Here is an 18,803-nt window from a genome sequence, read left to right as displayed (position 1 = left end):
AAGGGAAGGAAAAGGCTTCAAACTGGGATTGTTCAGAATGGCAAAGTTTATAAACAAACCCCAAATCTGCATATGAATTATTTATAATACTAGCATTTATATCAGCCATGGGCCAACTTGGGCCCTCCAGGTGTTTTGGACTGCAACTCCCACCATTCCTAACAGCCTCAGGCCCTTTCCTTTTGCCCCTCAGCCGCTTAAGCGGCTGAGGGGCAAAAGGAAGGGGCCTGAGGCTGTTAGGAATGGTGGGAGTTGCAATCCAAAACACCTGGAGGGCCCAAGTTGGCCCAGACCTGATATATAACCAGCATTGCTCATGTTTTCCAAACAGTATGCTCTATGCTTCTGGTTGCATTTCTTTGCTGCAAAAAAAGGCTTCCTTTAAGCATTGCCATTGGCCACCGAGACCAGCTGGGCGATTTCCGTGTTCAGTTTCTGATTGGTCCAGTCCTCTCTGATGTCATCCAGGTGGGCATCGAAGTCCACCAACTGGGAGTAAGCCTTGGCTTCCAGGAGGGACTTGCAGGTGTGGCGGGAGGATTCCCAGTCGCTCCACATGACCCTGGAACAAGCCAAAGAAAAAGTCATTTTTCACATCTAATATGGAGTTTTCATTTCCTTCAACCCTCTCCTAGGCATGAGACCCAGTCTGGGAAGAAGCTTAGATTCAATGATACTTCTTGTCTCGATTCTCACTTTTTCTAGTTCTCATGCAGTCTGGATATTTTAACTATAATTCCCAGAATCCCCAGAAATATTTTAAAAATTAGGCATTTTTAATCACAAAAATGTGACTCAAGAACTGAAATGGTTAAATGGATGCAATGACTGAGCAAAAGCTGTAGTTCAATATAAGCTGAGTAGGCCTCAGTGTGAGACGCCCCAGGTTGAAAGCCTCGTGTGTCAAGCTCCAGTGTGAAGGCTGCTGTGTGTCAAGCTCCTGTGTGAAGGCTGCTGTGTGAAGCTCCTGTGTGAAGGCTCTGCTGTGTGTCAAGCTCCAGTGTGAAGGCTCTGCTGTGTGTCAAGCTCCAGTGTGAAGGCTGCTATGTGTCAAGCTCCAGTGTGAAGGCTCTGCTATGTCAAGCTCCAGTGTGAAGGCTCTGCTATGTCAAGCTCCAGTGTGAAGGCTGCTGTGTGTCAAGCTCCAGTGTGAAGGCTGCTGTGTGTCAAGCTCCAGTGTGAAGGCTGCTGTGTGTCAAGCTCCAGTGTGAAGGCTGCTGTGTGTCAAGCTCCAGTGTGAAGGCTCTCCTGTGTGTCAAGCTCCAGTGTGAAGGCTGCTATGTCAAGCTCTAGTGTGAAGGCTGCTGTGTGTCAAGTTCCAGTGTGAAGGCTGCTGTGTGTCAAGCTCCAGTGTGAAGGCTGCTGTGTCAAGCTCGTGTGAAGGCTGCTGTGAGTCAAGCTACTATGTGAAGACTGCTGTGAGTCAAGCTACTATGTGAAGACTGCTGTGTGTCAAGCTACTGTGTGAAGCTCCTGCGTAAATTCAGTATGAGAGGAGGTTCTGTGAGAGCGAAGCTGTTTATCTGCATGAGAAAGAAGCCCAGCGTGGAAGCAAAGAAGGAAGTACAGTAGAGTCTCACTTATCCAACATAAATGGGCCGGCAGAACGCTGGATCAGCGAAAATGTTGGATAATAAGAAGGGACTAAGGAAAAGCCTATTCAACATCAAATTACATTATGATTTTACAAATTAAGCACCAAAACATGTTTTACAACAAATTGACAGAAAAAGCAGTTCAATACATGGTCACGTTATGTAGCAATTATTGTATTTACAAATTTAGCACCAAAACATTGCAATGTATTGAAAACATTGACCAATAACAAATTGACTACAAAATAAATATAGAATTGCATAAAATGAACTTATAGTAACAACATTGTTGGAAATTAAACCTGTAAAAGTTCAGTCCTTGCTGCCTAGAGAAACAGCTGTGGATCCGGACAGGAGGCAGACTGCGTTGGATAATCCAGAACGTTGGATAAGCAAATGTTGGATAAGTGAGACTCTACTGTATAAAGAACTTTATTGGTGTCATGGAAACCACCTTCTTGTGAATAGTGAAACCATATTATTTTGCTACAAAGAAAAGCTCCCAAAGGAAGAGATAACATTGGTCTGTGTGTTCTTGTTTATCACTTTTGGCTACTGATGCTGGGTCACGCTGCTGCTAATATGTTACTCTACTGTGCATTTATGGGGAGAGTCTTTTGTTAATAAGCCCAACAGTGAGCACATTAACTATTTTGGGGTTTCTGGAAAGTGCAACTTCCCAAAAGTAAAATGCTAAAATGTTAGGCTCATTCTACCGATTAGAATGCAGAGAAGATGCTTTGAGTCCCAATTTCGGGGAGAAGGAAGGGTATACAGTCAATAAATAGATAAAATACAGGTGGAGCATTCCTTATCCAGAATATTTCATAATCTAAAATTATCCAAATGGGAGATGGAGATAGTAGCATCTTTGCTTTTTGAGGGTCCAATGTAGACTTTGTTTCCCTGACTTGGAACTTTGCACAAAATTATTAAAAATATGAAAAACAGATTTAAATTTCCTCTCTGCCATGGAAACCTACTGGGTGATCCAAGGCAATGGCAAACCTCAATAATTATGGCCAAGGAAAACCTAGGAGAAAATAGCAAGAAATTGGACTTGAAAGCACATAACAACACCCACTAGATATCGGCAACTCACAGGTTTTTGTCTTTGGGAACCCATTGCCGATCCTTCTGCTCCAATACGATTATCGGAGGGACTCTGGGATTTATGGTGAATTTGTGATTATCTAACTGGGGAAGAAATTGGAAAGGTTGAGTGCAATAATCTGGAGGAAGGGAGAAATAACAACAACAACAAAGTGTTGTCAAAGGCTTTCATGGCCGGAATCCCAGCGCTGCTGTGAGTTTTCCGGGCTGTATGGACATGTTCCAGAAGCATTCTCTCCTGACGTTTCACCCACATCTATGGTAGGCATCCTCAGAAGTTGTGAAGTGTGTTGGAAATTAAGCAAGTGGGGTTTATATGTCTGTGGAATAATGTCCAGGGTGGGAGAAAGAACTCTGTTTGAGGAAAATGTGAGTGTCATTGCTAATCAAGGTTGCCAATTTGCAACATTCACACTTGCCTCCAAGAGACAAGAGTTCTTTCTCCCACCCTGGACATCATTCCACAGGGATATAAACCCCACTTGCCTAGTTTCCAACAGAGTTCACAACTTCTGGGGATGCCTGCCATAGGTGTGGGTGAAACATCAGGAGAAAATGCTTCTGGAACATGACCAAACAGCAACTTAACAATAATCATATTTGTTATCTGTCTCTCCCTGCAGCTCAAGATGTACAATATTATTAAAACCAGATAAAACACTATGAAAACACATACAACAAGATACACAAATGAAAATAGAAATTAAAATTCACTGATGAAATGCAGATTCACAACTTAAAACTTTTTCGCTTTCCACTGTAGTATTCTAAATCCTTTGGGGCAAGTTTTTGTACAATTCATCACCTAGGAATTCACCCCATATGCCAGAAAATGGCCCATAAATGAGACAGTTTTGGGCTGAAAAAGATCAGAAACTAGTAAAGGGCTGTGGCAAGGATAAATACTGTCCATCTGGATCCCAATAATCCACACGCTGTTTTGCAAATTTCAATCTCTCACCATAATAAGGACGGCGTGATCGTAAAGCTCTGCAATGCGCCCAGCGGCCTTTTGCGCAAGAAGCGAGGGACTGCAGGAAAAAGAGAAAGGAGGAAAATAAGGGAAGAAAGAAAACAGAGAAAGAAACGCCGCCCCATTTGCAAACTGCTGCCTAAACTCACCTTTTGTCGTCAATCCCAGCATTGGCCTGATAATATCCGGCCAGGAGCAAATCTGTCTCCAAACTCCAGGCATCGACCTGCAAAGACAGGCAAGTTCCAGGACTGATAAGCAAATAAAGTATTATTCATAATGCCTCATTTTTAACTAGTTGCAGTAACCACAATGCAAAACATCTCCAAAAGTCTAATTTGGGTATTCTAAAGGAAGGGTTGAGTATTTCCTAAACCTTGGCTTCTAACAATAAGGAACGAGTTTTGCCTTTACCTACAAAACTTCTATTGTTTCCTTCTCCGTCTAATCTAGGATTAATTCTCAGTCTCATGGAACTTTGAAGATGTGTTGATTTGTTACAGCACACATTTCTGTAGTTCAAAAAAAACCTTCTGCTATATTAAATCCATACCAGTTATGGGAATTATGCCCTCCCTAATGAAATGCCATTCACATCTAGAACTCTTCTACAATTGGATCACCACATTTCCAGATGTGATACATATAATCCAGGTATGAGCAAACTTGGGCCCTCCAGGTGTTTTGGACTTCAACTCCCACAATTCCTAACAGCCTACCGGCTGTTAGGAATTGTGGGAGTTGAAATCCAAAACACCTGGAGGGCCCAAGTTTGCCCATGCCTGATATAATCTTTCTAGGAAACCCTAAATTATTCTGATGCCTGAATGAAACCAATATTGTGATATTTTCATGTCTCCAAAGGAAGGGAGATGGAATGTCATTGTTGAGAAGTGGAGTTTCCTTCTCCGGAGCTTTTTCAGCAGAAGCTGGATGGCCATCCGTTAGGAGGGCTTTGATTGTGTCTTCATGCATGGCTGAATGGGGTTAAACTGGATGGCCCTGGGGGTTTCTTCCAACTGTATGATTATATGATTCTATGTCTTCCAGTGCAACTCGATGGTTAATTTCTACCAGAGGTTGACCACAGAATTGTGCTAGAGGACCAAGTGATCCCTAATAAAAACATTTGAATCCAATCCATGAATAATAAGAGATTAAACCTGTAAATGTAGAGAGTCTACCGTAGTTATATACTTAGGTCTCTAGCCAAAGCTTATTCAGCCTTGGGACATTTCTATGGGGGGAAAGCAATGTATTGCCACCCCTTGAAATATTGCCACTCGAGAGACCATCAAGTCCTCTAGCACTTTACTCATACCTGGTTAAGGGCCACTTCCAGCATCACTGTGAGTGACAGGTGGCTGTGGAAGAGAGGGACGCAGTCGGTGATGCAGAGGCATTCCAGCTGCCCGCCTGTGGCCTGCCGCCTCTGTGCCAAAAGCAGCCCATTCACCTCCGCATGGGGATAGCGCGCTGCATGGAGGCACATCTTGACGTACGCCCGGGCTGAGATCTCCACTTCAGCCATCCTGCCAAGGAAAGAAACACAGTGGACAGAATCAGAGCGTTGGAAGGGACCACAAGGACCAAGCAGTCCAATGCTTTTCCATGTAGGAAAACACAATCAAAGCACTCCTGACAGATAGCCATCCAGCCTCTGCTTAAAAACTTCCAGGGAGGGGAATTCCACCAGACTCCAAGGCGCAGTGTATGGCGCAATGGGTTAAACCTTTGTGCTGGCTGATCTGCTGGCCTGAAGGTTGCCCGTTTAAATCCGTGAGACTGGGTGAGCTCCCGTCTGTCAGCTCTAGCTTGCGGGGACATGAGAGAAGTTTCCCAGCTAAAACATCCCAGCGTCCCCTGGGCAACATCTTAGTAGACAACCAATTCTCTCACACCAGAAGCAACTTGTTCTCAAGTCACTTCTGACACAATTTAACAAACTGTATACATTTGGGTCACCTTTCTCTGGACACATTCCAGCTAGTCCAATAATAATAATAATAATAATAATAATAATAATAATAATAATAATAATAATAATTATTATTATTATTATTATTATTATTATTATTATTATTATTATTATTATTATAGACGAAAAACAACAGGAAAAACTCAGCCGCTATCAAGACCTCAAGATCGAACTGCAAAGACTCTGGCAAAAACCACTACAGGTGGTCCGAGTGGTGATTGGCACATTGGGTGCCGTGCCAAAAGATCTCAGCCAGCATTTGGAAACAACAGACATTGACAAAATCACAATCTGCCAACTGCAAAAGGCCACCCGATTGGGATCTGCATGCATCATCCGAAAATACATCACACAGTCCTAGACACTTGGGAAGTGTTCAACTTCTGATTTTGTGATACGAAATCCAGCATATCTATCTTGTTTGCTGTGACATAATAAAATAATAATAATAATAATAATAATAATAATAATAATAATAATTTTATTTTTATACCCCGCCCCATCTCCCCGAAGGGACTCGGGGCGGCTTACATGGGACCAAGCCCAGGCTAAACAGGCAATGGAAAAACACCACAATAAAACAAATCAATCAACAATAAAACAAATCATAAAACTAATAAGGTCACATAAAACAGACATACTGTACTTTGATAAAATCCTGGGTTGGCTCCTAAAATGGGACTGGGCCAAAGAAAGTGTCAGTAGTGTCAGATACAATCAGGGAGAGGACAATACCAGAACTATTGTCCCATTAAAGTGCTGGGGAAGGCATAAACAAAGGAAACTGCCAACCCCCTTTGCCAGGCAGGGGACACAAGTGAAACCTCTCCCAACCGATGATCATCTGGCCTCCGATTAAAAACTTCCAGAGAAGGAGACTCTGCTGGCAGTATATTCCACTTTTGAATAGTTCTGATCGTCAGGAAGTTTTTCCTATTGTTTACTGCTTCATTGTCATAGCCTCTGTCTCAGCCCCCTAATCTGTTCCTCAGAGGGCCTGGCTTGCAAACCTTTTGGTTGACCTTCTCTGGATACCTTCCAGTTTGCCCAGAGCCCTTTTGCATTGCTTTGACCAGAAATGGACACAGGTTTATTCTGCCAAAGCAGAATACGGTGGGATTGTGATTAACTCTCAGCCAAAACAGTATCCTCCTATTGAAGCTCCCTTGCATTTCCATTCCACCTGGCGTGTGTTAAAGCAAGGCTGGGAGGAACCTTTGACCTTCCAAATCCTTTCAACTACAGATCTCATCATCCTTTACACAAAGGATGGGCCTGCGCAGCCCTATTCCGCATGGATAAGGATGAGGAATGATCGGAGCTGCAGTCAAACATCTCAAAGCCTGGGTTGCTGTACGTTTTCCAGGCTGTATGGCCATGTTCCAGAAGCATTCTCTCCTGACATTTCACCCACATCTATGGCAGGCACCCTCAGAGGTTGGGAAGTCTGTTGGAAACTAGGCAAGTGGGATTTATATACCATATATACTCGAGTATAAGCCGACCCGAATATAAGCCGAGGCACCTAATTTTACCACAAAAAAAATGGGAAAACATTGACTCCAGTATAAGCTGAGAGTGGTAAATTTCAGAAATAAAAATAGATACCAATAAAATTACATTAATTGAGGCATCAGTAGGTTAAATGTTTTTGAATATTTACATAAAGCTCAAATTTAAGATAAGACTGTCCAACTCTGATCAAATCATTATTCTCATCTTCTTCAATGTAAATGTGTTTATGTATCTTTTAATAATAATAGAGTAAAATAATACATGTAATAATAATAATAATAAAAATATAGGAAAATAATACATGTAAAAATAAATAGAGTAAAATAATAAATGCAATAATAATAATAATAATAATATCAGAGTGAAAAAATAAATGTATTAATAATAATAATAAAAATAGAGTAAAATAAATGTAATAGTAGCAACAATAATAGAGAAAAATAATAAATGTACCATATATTCTCGAGTATAAGATGACCCAAATATAAGCAAACCAGGACCCTCACCTGAGTATAAGCCCAGGGGCGCTTTTTCAGTCTTAAAAAAAGTGCTGAAAAACTAGGCTTATACTCGAGTATATACAGTATCTGCAAAATGTCCAGGGTGGGAGAAATAACTCTTGTCTGCTTGAGGCAAGTGTGAATGTTGCAATTAATCACCTTGATTAGCACTGAAAAGCCTTGCAGCTTCTGGGCCTGGCTGATACTTGCCTGGGGGAAGCCTTTGTTGAGAGGTGTTAGCTGGCTCTGATTGTTTCCTGTCTGGAATTCCCCTGTTTTCTGAGTGTTGTCCTTTATTTACTGTCCTGATTTTAGAGGGGTTTTTTTCAATAATGGTAGGCAGATTTTGTTCATTTTCTTGGTTTTGTCCTTTCTGTTGAAAGTGTCCACATGCTTGTGGATTTCAATCACAATCAGGACAGTAAATAAAGAACAAATAATACTCTGAAAACAGGGGAATTCCAGACATGAAACAATCAGGGCCAGTTTTGTGTGTGTGTCAGTGGCAACTTGGGAACCTGCAAGTTTCAATGGCTTCTCTGTGTAGTCTCAAAGCCTGCTTATCACCCATCTCTGACTCATGCCACTGTCCATGCTGGCATGGGGATGATGGACTGTGAAGTCCTCCCAAAAATCTTGAAGTCCTTTTTACACTTGGCTAGTGGCTCCCAAACTTTTTCTCCTCTAGGTGTTTTGGACTTCAAGTCCCAGATTTGGTGAATGTTGGCCAAGATGGCTGGGAACTGAAGTCCAAAGCCACTGGATGACCCAAGTTTGGGAACCACTACTTCTTGGTCCTGTCTTCTGTCTCTTTTTCCACTGCAGCCTCAGGAAACTTCATAAATTCCTCTTGGAGCTAACTACTGCTCGACTACAACTCCCATCAGTCTTTGCCAAGGCCAAAGGAACATGGGATCTACAGTCCAATAGAGTGCAGCTTGCATTCTGCCCAATCTTTTCCTAGACTCTGATTTCCTCTCCCTTCAACCAGCCCCCATTTCACAAGGTCACAAAACTCTGCCCCACTCCAAGTCCTGGACTACAACTCCCAACATCCCCATTTCTCTCCCTTTTGAGCAAAGCCTGGGAAAGGGACCAGCTTCCGGAAGGGTCTTGATGGAGAAGAAGCAGCATTGTCCTTCTCACTGTCTTCCCAATGCCCTAGTCTTCCCAGAAAGGAGAGACCCACCTCTGCCCTGATTCCAGCCCCGTCTGTCGTTGCTCACGGTCCCCCTTTCCGGCTGCAGGGACCCCCTCCTTTCTCTTTCAAACTTCCTGGTTGGCGAGCGCCAAATAGACCAATCACAGAGCGCGCTACTTTCACTCAGTCCACTTCCCTCCCTCTCATTGGTTAATACACCGTTTATTCTGATTGGCCTGACTTTATCCCTCGCTGTTCTGCTCATTTCCCCATTGAGTGTTTCCTTTTGACCATAGAGATACACCATTCTTGCTGTTTCTACTCACTTCCGGACTCCAAGGGAAACTTCATCTCCCCCAAAAGGACAAACTAGGAAGTGACACCAAGGCTGCGTCTCATCTGCACTGTAGAATTAATGGTTTGACATCACTTTTAACTATTTATTACTAGCAGTATTTATTATTATTAAACTACTCACTTCATGTGTGCCAAGTTTGGTTCAAATCCATCAGTTTGGATTCACAGTCTTCTCTGGATGTAGGTGAACTACAACTCCCACAAATCAAGGTGATTTTTCCCCAAAGACTTCCAGTATTTTTTGTTGGTCACAAGGGCTTTGTGTGCCAAGTATGGTCCAGTTCCAGCTTTGGTGGAGTTCAGAGTGGTCAGATGAACTATAAATCCCAGTAACTCCAAAATATCAGGCCAATTCCTTTTTATTATGTGTATAGATTATTGTTTTCATTAACCTGGCTCAATGCAATTGAATCCTGGGAGTTGTAGCTTGAAATGAATGAATCAGGGCCAGCTAACATCTCCAAACAAAGGATTCCCCCAAGCAGGAAGAAGCCAGGCCTTGAAGCTGGCACGACCATTAATGTTAATCAAGGTGATTAATTATAACATTCACACTGGCCTCTAAAAGAGAGTTCTTTCTCCCACTCTGGACATTTCACATGTATATATGTATGTGTGTGTGTGTGTATCCCACTTACCTAGTTTTCCAACACACCCCACAATCTCTAAGGATGCCTGCCACAGATGTGGGTGAAATGTCAGAAGAGAATGTTTCTGGAACATGGCCATACAGCCCGGAAAACTCACAACCCAGTAACTTAGAATAGTTCTTGATTTACTCTGATTTACTTGTCTTTTTGGAAGTTTTGGTGATCTCATTCATTTCATAGGGTTTTCCTTAAGAATCCAGTCCCTTCATTTGAAATGTAGCCTTCAGCACAACAGCATTCACTGGCGGTCTCCCATCCAAGTACTGGCACTGTTTAGCTAACACGATCAGTGCAAAACGAAATCCCAAGACGCAGAAAACAAGGGACACAAAACATTTTAAAAATATACTATTATTACTGGACCTTCTGGACATTTCAAACAGCAATGTGTCTACCATGAAGTGCAGAAATTTAGGACACGCAGTTAATCCTAATCTGGGTTCCAGATCTTTGCTATTATTGAGGTCTTGGTCAGGCTGACCTTGAGATCAAACACTGGCTTGAAATGCAATTACAATGAAAGAAATCTTCAAGGGCAGGTTTCAGAGTATGAATAGATAGCATCAAAGAAAAGCATAGAAAGCGAAAACCTTCCCGTAGGAAAATAAGGCATAGTTTTCCTCCCAGGGCTTAGATGCACCCAAACTCAAAGCATGATTCGTTTAGGAATTTCCTCCAATCCAGGAACAGATACCAGTGTATTTAATTTAATTCATCATCGGCCCTTTCCTTTCCACCTCAGTATTTAATCTTTTTTAAATTTGACAGAAGTTTCTCTGGTGAAGAAGTCTATCCTCAATACATGGATGGCTTTTCTTCGCCCTTAGGGTTGGTCAGCTTCTCCAGGTTTTGGCTCAAGTTGTGGTACAGCTCGGCCTGTGTGCATAAAAATCAGGATTAATAATAATAATGTATTGTCAAAGGCTTTCATGGCCAGAATCACTGGGTTGCTGCGAGATTTCTGGGCTGTCTGGCCATATTCCAGAAGCATTCCCTCCTGACGTTTCACCCACATGTATGGCAGGCATCCTCACAGGTTGTGAGGTCTGACGGAAACTAGGCAAGAGGGGTTTATAAATCTGTGGAATGATGTCCAGGGTGGGAGAAAGAAAGAATTCTTGTCTTTTGGAGGCAAGTGTGAATGTGGCAATTGGCCAGCTTGATTAACATTGAATAGCCTTGCAGCTTCAAAGCCTGCTTGCTTCCTACCTGTGGTAATCCTTTGTTAGGAGTTGTTGCCTCCAACAGACAAAGAGTTTTTTCTCCCACTCTGGACATTCCAGACATATAAACCCCACTTGCCTAGTTTCCAGCAGACCTCACAATCTTTGTGATATAAATGTTGCCATAGATGTGGGCGAAACGTCAGGAGAAAATGCTTCTGGAGCATGGCCATACAGCCTGGAAAACTCAGAGCAACCCAATAAATAATAATAGTGATAATTGTGATGATGATAATAATAATAATAATAATAATAATAATAATAATAATAATAATAATAATAATAATAATAATGCATGGCAGGGGGTTGGATTGGATGGTCATTGTGGATGCACCTACACAGTAGAACAGTTTGACACCACTTTAACCAACATGGCTCAATGCTATAGAACCCTGGGAGTTGTTGTTTGTGGAAGCACCAGCACTCTTTGGCAGAGAAGGTGAAAAATCTTGCAAAACTACAACTCCCATGATTCCATGGGGTTAAAGTGATTTCAAACTGCATTAATTTGACTGTGTAGATGTACCCTAAAACCCCAAACCAATGCTTACTCACATAAAATCCACGGATATCAAGTACCACTGTCTGTATTTCCCGGTAGATAGCTTCATCCCGTTCGTGAACAAGGCTGCGATAATCCATCTGGGGAAAAAAATAAAGCAGGTAAATCAGTAAAGCGTGCATCTACACTGTAGAATAAATACAGTTTTACCCTACTTTAATTCCCATGGCTCAGTGCTACAGACTTGTAGGAATTATAGTTTCTTCAGGCTTCTCTGCCCAAGAATGCTGGAGTATCCAAACTGCACATGGAGCCATAATAGTTAAATCAATGTCAAACTGGGTTAATTCGACAGTGTAGATATGTCCCCAGATATATTTCAAAGCATTCTTGGCAAAGGTTCAGGTCTTGGGACTTTTCAAAACCCATAAATCTCAGGACCAACTAGAATCTCCTTTCCTCCCTTACTGACCACATGAGTGTCCTTGGAGGCCTTGGCCACTGCGTCTCCACGTTCCAGGTAATACCTAAAAGAAGAAAAAGTGTACCAATGGTTATGTGGTTGCTTCTTATAATATCCTGGGAATTAGTTTGGTGAGGCACTACTGCATTTCCCCCCAAAATAAGACCGGGTTTTATATTAATTTTTGCCCCAAAAGATGCATTAGGGCTTATTTTTAGGGGATGGCTAACTTATTCATGTACAAAAATCTACTTTTATTCAGATACAGTCAAATAATCATTTTCTGGAACTCTTGCCATATTATGTCTGTAACATTATGTATTTATATTCAATTATATATTAATATTAGGACTTTATGATTTTATAATTCAGTATGCCCATTGTGTGTTGCAAAAATAAACCACAGTTAATGCTAGAGCTTATTTCCCGCTTAGGCCTAATTTTGCCAAAGAAATTGAAAAACGACAACTGCCGTGATTCCATAGCATTGAACTTTGATAGTTAAAGGGGCGTCAAACTGCATTAATTCAAAAGTGTAGATGCACCATTTGTCATTTTATAACAATTTTCTACTACTTGAACTGGCATTATTTCATCCTATGGAAATCCTGGGATTTGTATTTATAACTCAAGTCTCCTGCCCATGATATCTCATTATGTATATGCAATAATTCTAAATCCCTCCCCCAAAATCCTAAAAGGGGAACAGTTATTTCAGACAGGTGATACCCAACTTGCAATGGGCGCCAAAAGAGTTTGTATTGCCATGCAGGAAAAGCACAATCAAAGCACCCCCAACAGATGGCCACCCAGCCTGTTTAAAAGCCACATGAAGGTCCTTATAACCCTTGCGCTTACTTGGCGATGGCAGTCTGGAAGGCTTCTGCCTTGGTCTTCAGAGCCGTGATCCGTTCAAGTACCTTCTCCTGTTGAGAAACAAGAAAATAAACAAGGCATACGTATATATAAAAATATGTGTATGTATAGATGTACTGTATGTCTGAGTATACATGTGTGTGTATATGTGTGTGTACACAGTAGACTTCCAATTAACTGGAACTTAAGCAACTAGAACTCTCAAACAGCCAGCCAAATATGTTGAAGAAATAATACTTTAAATAAAAATTAAAATACAATCAATTTCTATAATACAGTCAATCCGTTTTTAGAATATGGTAAAACTTTGTTAAGTTAGGTTTGTCTGTACTGGCCTTAATATGCTTTGAATGACTGTATTTCAATATTAATCTAAAGTCAATACAGAGTTAATGGTATGGTATCATATAGGGTATAGTACTAGGCCTATTTTTAATAGTAACTCTCAAGCAACCACAAGCAATATTTATGCGGCTTCTACTATGGCACATGTGTGTGTATATATATGTGTGTGTGTGTGTGTGTGTATGTACATATATGTGTGTGTGTGTCCATATATCATTGTATCCATATAGGTGTGCATATGTGTGTATATAAATATGTATTTGAGCATATGCTTGTGTGTATATGTGTGTGTATGCATACCTTTGTGTGTATAGGGGTGTGTGTATGTTTGTATATATGCACACACACACACACACACACACACATATATAAACACAAAGATATGCATACACACACATATACACACAAGCATATACTCGCGCGCATGCACACACACACACACACACACCTGAGTAAAGTAAAGTAAAATAGTTATGGTTGTTTGGATGGTTAAATATGCATGCATTTGAGTATATGCTTGTTTGTTTACGTGTGTGTATGCATACCTTTGTGTGTATAGCGGTGTGTGTATACACACACACACACACCAGAGTAAAGTAAAGCAAAGTAAAATGGTTATGGTTATGTTTTGGATGGTTATGTTAATGTTAAAGTTAATGTTATGTTTTGGTTTGTTATGTTTTTGTATGTTCCGTTCCGTTTCGTTATGATATGGTTCACATGGGATCCATGCTCAGTTGGGTTCAGGGAAATACAGATCCACATTGATCTTACCTGAACCGCCACCCCAAAATCATTGCCGTCTTCAATTTTGGGAATCATGAACTGAATCCAGGTTGTGACCTGATGGAATGAGAAGGGGAAACTGAGGCACAAATTTAGGAAAACAGCACATCTAGCACCATACAGATGCCTAGTATGTATTATATCTCGTAAACAGAGTATTTGCTTGGTTCCAACTCACCAAGGCGCATTTCTCCTTGAACTCCCGCACTTCGGGTTTGACGCGATCCAGAAGCGAAAGGATGGCTTCGTTGCCCTTCAGGTAGCCGCATTTGGGAGCTGAGAAGGAGAGCACATAATCAAGGGCAGCCCATAAAATACTATCATGATTACCCCACCTGCAGACCCCATTCCCTGCCTTTCCTAGAGTGTTCTCTGCTCACCTTCTTTCTCTTCCTTCTCTGTTTCCATCTGGAGGGGAAAAAAACATTTAAAATAATATAATCTTGGAAGGGACTCCTAAAGGTCATCTAGTCCAACCCCATTTTGCCACACAGGGATACACAACTAAGGCACTCCCTAAAGATGCCCTTCCAACCCTTGTTTTAAGAGCCATTTCCATAGCATTGACCATGACAGTTAAAGTGACATCAAACAGCATTAATTCTGCATTGTGGATGGACCCAAAATTAGGCACTGGCTTTAGTTGAGTAACTCACTTCATCATCTTTGGGAGGAGGATCTGGAATGGGGATATCCAGCGGAGCACGGAGAGAAGCCAGATCTTTGACATTCAGAGCATCTTCCTGGAAAAAAAGAAGAAAGAAATAAAAATATAAGGTGGGAAAAGCAGAGTCCATAAACTCAGAATACAACTACACTGCAGAGTTAATGCAGTTTGATACCACTTTAACTGCATGTGATAGGATCCTGGGAGTTGTAGTTTGGTGAGGCGCCAGCACTCGTTGGCAGACATAGCTGAAGACCTTGTGAAAACTACAACTCCCATAATCCCATAGTATTAAGCCTTGGCAGTTAAAAAGTGTCAAGCTTCATTTATTCTACTACAGTAGAGTCTCACTTATCCAACATAAATGGGCCGGCACAATGTTGGATAAGCGAATATGTTGGATAATAAGGAGAGATTAAGGAGAAGCCTATTAAACACCAAATTAGGTTATGATTTTACAAATTAAGCACCAAAATATCATGTTATATAACAAATTTGACAGAAAAAGTAGTTCAATATGCAGTAATGCTACGTAGTAATTACTGTATTTATGAATTTAGCACCAAAATATCACGATGTATTGAAAATATTGACTACAAAAATGTGTTGGATAATCCAGAACGTTGGATAAGCAAGTGTTGGATACGTGAGACTCTACTGTACTAGATTGGGTACTCGGCATTGCAATTTTTTGCATAAGGTTGTGGATGAACTACAACTGGCATCATAATAATATAATAATAAAAAAACTTTATTTATATACCGCCCTATCTCCCGGATGGGACTCAGGGCGGTTTCCAATCATAAAAACAACACATACATTACATAACAACATAATAACACATTATTAAGCAAGGTAAAACAATACAATTATATAGCAATAAATAACACTTACACAACTTGATCAAGGGGACGGGAACCATAAACCCAATATATTAAAGTGTATCATTGTAGGCTAGATAAATCTTGTGCAATATATTCATGCCAGGTTAACCCTAAGAAATTCCATCTTAACTTAAAAATTAGATGTTAAAGTTTTGTTATGTTGGGCAAGTACTAATCTGTAATCAGTTTTTGTTTTAGATTATAATGATAGTCAAATAACCAATAGAGACTGGACATACTTGTTACTAACCATAAGCCAAATGCAATGTCATAAATTACTCAAATGCTGTATTCCATCATTGTACTGTAACTTGATCCTAGCCAATGGTTTGTTGACCGAAATAAAGGCTACTGACTGACTGACTGGGCAAGTCTACTCTGGATGCATCATCGGTGTGTTTTGTGTGCTCTCTGGCTGTAGGGTGAACTACAACTCCCACTATGGTGAGTCAGTCCCCTCAAACCGCTCCAGTAGGTTGAATTAGTCATGGGTCTTCTGTGTGCCAAATTTGGACCAGGTCCATCATCAGTGGAGGTCACAGTTTCTCTGGTTGTGGGTGAACTACAACTCCCAGAAATGAAGGCCAGTTCTTCCCAAACCCTTCAACAGTAATCAGGTATCAGGCATGTGTGCCAAGTTTGATCTAGATCAATCAAGTGTTCACAGTGCTCTCTGGATGTAGGTGAACTACAACTCCCCCAAATCAAGGTGAATTTCCCCCAAAGATCTCCAGTAATTTTTGCTGGTCAAGAGGGTTCTGTGTGCGAAGTTTGGGCCAATTCCATCTTTGGTGGAGTTCAGAGTGCTCATTGATTGCAGGTGAACTATAAATCCCAGTACCTACAACTCCAAAATGTCCATGCCAATTCCCATTAAAACCCACCATTATTCCAATTTGGGCATATTGGGTATGTGTGCTAAGTTTGGTCCAGATCCATCATTGTTTGGATTCATAGTGCGCTCTGGATGTAGGTGAACTACAACTCCTATAAATCCCTCCAAAGACCTCCAATATTTTTTGTTGGTCATGGGGTTTGTGTGTGCCAATTTATTTCCAGGTATATTGTTGGTGGAGTTCAGAGTGTTCTTAGACTGAAGGTAAACTATACATCCCAGGAGTACAACTCCTATAAATCATAGTGAATTCTCCCCAAACCCATCCAGTATGTTCAGTTGCTGATCAATTCCCTTATTTGCTGTGTGCCATTAAAAAGAGTAGGAAAGGGTTATGGGAGAGTCAGTGGGCGGGGTTATGCAAATTCCATCATAGTGAATTCTCCCCAAACCCCTCCAGTATGTTCAGTTGCTGATCAATTCCTGTGTTTGCTGTGTGCCATTAAAAAGAGCAGGAAAGGGTTATGGGAGAGTCAGTGGGCGGGGTTATGCAAATTCCACACCAAGGGAGTCTGTCACTTACCTTCAAGAGCTTGTCCAACTGCGATATTTTCGTGGGTAAAAAACGGCAAAGGAAATCTTCTCCCTGAGCAGGAAATGCGAGAATCAATTTATCTTGAATATATGAAAGATTTGAGAATTTGAAAACACTGTCAAATTAACGCAGTTTGACACCACTTTGCGTGGCTCGACGCTATGGGATCCTGGGAGTCGTAGTCTGCTGAGTTTTTGGCTAAAACTACAAACTCCCAGGATATCGTAACATTGAGCAATAGAAGTGGTGTCAAACTGCATTAATTTGACAGTGTAGATGCACTCGAGAAAGGGTATAAATAGAAGCTTACCTCTTTTAAAAGGGATTTGCGGAAAAGGTCCATCTGGAAAGAGATTAAAACGAAAGGCGTGAATGTTTCAGAATAATAATAATATACAGCAGTGTGGACCAGGCATGGGTGAACTTGGGCTCTTCGGGTGTTTTGGACTGCAACTCCCAGCATTCCTAACAGCCTCAGGCCCCTTCCTTTTGCCCCTCAGCCGCTTAAGCGGCTGAGGGGCAAAAGGAAAGGGCCTGAGGCTGTTAGGAATGCTGGGAGTTGCAGTCCAAAACACCTAGCAGGACCCCAGGTTAACCCATGCCTGGTCCACACTGCTGCATAATCCAGTTCAATGGGGATGATGGGACTTGTAGTCCCCCTGAAGGCTAACTTCCCCTATCCTTGCATGCCATGGAAATCCCCCTCCCTTGCAAAGTAAAAGTAAAAGGTCCTTCCTTCTCTGCTTTCTCCCCCAACCCTTTGCTGGGTTTTGCAATTGCCCCCCATGGATTCCCCTGCTGCCCACCTTTCCTTGGGTCTCCTTGCTGATCTGGAGGGCGGTGCAGGACCTGGACATGCTGATTCTCAGGTTTTCCAGGGAGAGACAAAGCCAAAGTTAGGGAGATAAATGGAAAAACAAAGACTCTTTTTGCAAATGCTGAGCCACCTCTGGACGCGTCTTTCGCTTTCGCATTCACACGTTCCGCCCACCACGCGATCCCTGCCCCGCCCTCAAAGCATGACTTCTTGGAGTACAGACAGAGCTCCTTTTCCCATTCTTCCACATTTAAGTTTGCATTGCAATGCCTCTGACCATGCACAGAGTGCCGTTTGGAGTTCAGGCAGAGTTTCTCTTCCAATCTTCCCCATTGTAATGCCTCTGACCATGCACAGAGTGCCTTTTGGAGTACAGGCAGATCTCCCTTTTCCATTCTTCCCAATTTAGGTTTGCACTGCAATGCCTCTGACCATACACAGAGTGACTTTTGGAGTATAAGCCGGTCTTATTTTCCATTCTTCCCCATCTAAGTTTACATTGCAATGCCTCTGAGCATGCACAGAGTGCCCCTTGGAGTACAGGCAGAACTCCTTTTCCATTCTTCCCCATTGTAATGCCTCTGATCATGTGCGTAGTGTACAGGCAGATCTCCTTTGCCATTCTCCCCTATTTAAGTTTGCATTATAATGCCTCTGAGCATGTACAGAGTGCCCCTTGGAGTACAGGCAGAACTCCTTTTCCATTCTTCCCCATTTAAGTTTGCATTGCAATGCCTCTGAGCATGCACAGAGTGCCTCTTGGAGTACAGGCAGAGCCCCCTTTCCATTATTTCCCATTGTAATGTCTCTGACCATGCACAGAGTGCCTTTTGGAGTACAGGCAGAGCCCCTTTTCTATTATTTCCCATTGTAATGCCTCTGACCATGCACAGAGTGCCTTTTGGAGTACAGGCAGAGCTCCTTTTCCATGCTTCTCCATTTAGGTTTGCATTGTAATGCCTCTGACCATGCACAGAGCATCTTTTG

At 41.8% G+C, this 18,803-nt stretch overlaps 2 protein-coding genes across 2 annotated transcripts; both read right to left on the bottom strand.

Annotated features, from left to right (window-relative positions):
• Positions 1-28: 28 nt before the first annotated feature.
• emc9 (ER membrane protein complex subunit 9) lies at positions 29-9,020 on the bottom strand. Its single transcript, XM_062983797.1, has 6 exons — positions 8,864-9,020; positions 5,003-5,213; positions 3,831-3,907; positions 3,670-3,739; positions 2,698-2,792; positions 29-562 (listed from the first exon to the last, which is right to left on the bottom strand). Exons 2-6 carry the CDS (start codon positions 5,210-5,212, stop codon positions 382-384), a joined length of 633 nt encoding a protein of 210 aa, XP_062839867.1. The 5' UTR covers position 5,213; positions 8,864-9,020; the 3' UTR covers positions 29-381.
• A 1,135-nt stretch (positions 9,021-10,155) lies between these two features.
• Positions 10,156-18,016, bottom strand: psme2 (proteasome activator subunit 2). Its single transcript, XM_062983796.1, has 11 exons — positions 17,806-18,016; positions 17,310-17,342; positions 16,988-17,050; positions 14,674-14,760; positions 14,398-14,425; positions 14,196-14,293; positions 14,006-14,074; positions 12,869-12,936; positions 12,020-12,074; positions 11,601-11,687; positions 10,156-10,698 (listed from the first exon to the last, which is right to left on the bottom strand). Exons 1-11 carry the CDS (start codon positions 17,854-17,856, stop codon positions 10,618-10,620), a joined length of 720 nt encoding a protein of 239 aa, XP_062839866.1. The 5' UTR covers positions 17,857-18,016; the 3' UTR covers positions 10,156-10,617.
• Between the last annotated feature and the right edge of the window lie 787 nt (positions 18,017-18,803).

Source organism: Anolis carolinensis, chromosome 6, assembly GCF_035594765.1.
Source record: "Anolis carolinensis isolate JA03-04 chromosome 6, rAnoCar3.1.pri, whole genome shotgun sequence".
NCBI classification, from domain to species: domain Eukaryota; kingdom Metazoa; phylum Chordata; class Lepidosauria; order Squamata; family Dactyloidae; genus Anolis; species Anolis carolinensis.
This window is presented reverse-complemented; position numbering and strand designations above follow the sequence as displayed.

Bases quoted from the DNA above. Each gene is read 5' to 3' on its own strand.
- emc9 (XM_062983797.1), bottom strand. From the start codon at position 5,212: ATGGCTGAAGTGGAGATCTCAGCCCGGGCGTACGTCAAGATGTGCCTC. The intron at 3,740-3,830 runs GTGAGTTTAGGC...TTTTTCCTGCAG, and splicing joins GCTGGGATTGACGACAAAAG to TCCCTCGCTTCTTGCGCAAA. The intron at 2,793-3,669 runs GTGAGAGATTGA...TTTCTTCCCCAG, and splicing joins ATCACGCCGTCCTTATTATG to TTAGATAATCACAAATTCAC.
- psme2 (XM_062983796.1), bottom strand. From the start codon at position 17,856: ATGTCCAGGTCCTGCACCGCCCTCCAGATCAGCAAGGAGACCCAAGGA. The intron at 14,761-16,987 runs GTAAGTGACAGA...CTTTTTTTCCAG, and splicing joins AGTTGGACAAGCTCTTGAAG to GAAGATGCTCTGAATGTCAA. The intron at 12,937-14,005 runs GTAAGATCAATG...GTTTCTCAACAG, and splicing joins ATTTTGGGGTGGCGGTTCAG to GAGAAGGTACTTGAACGGAT.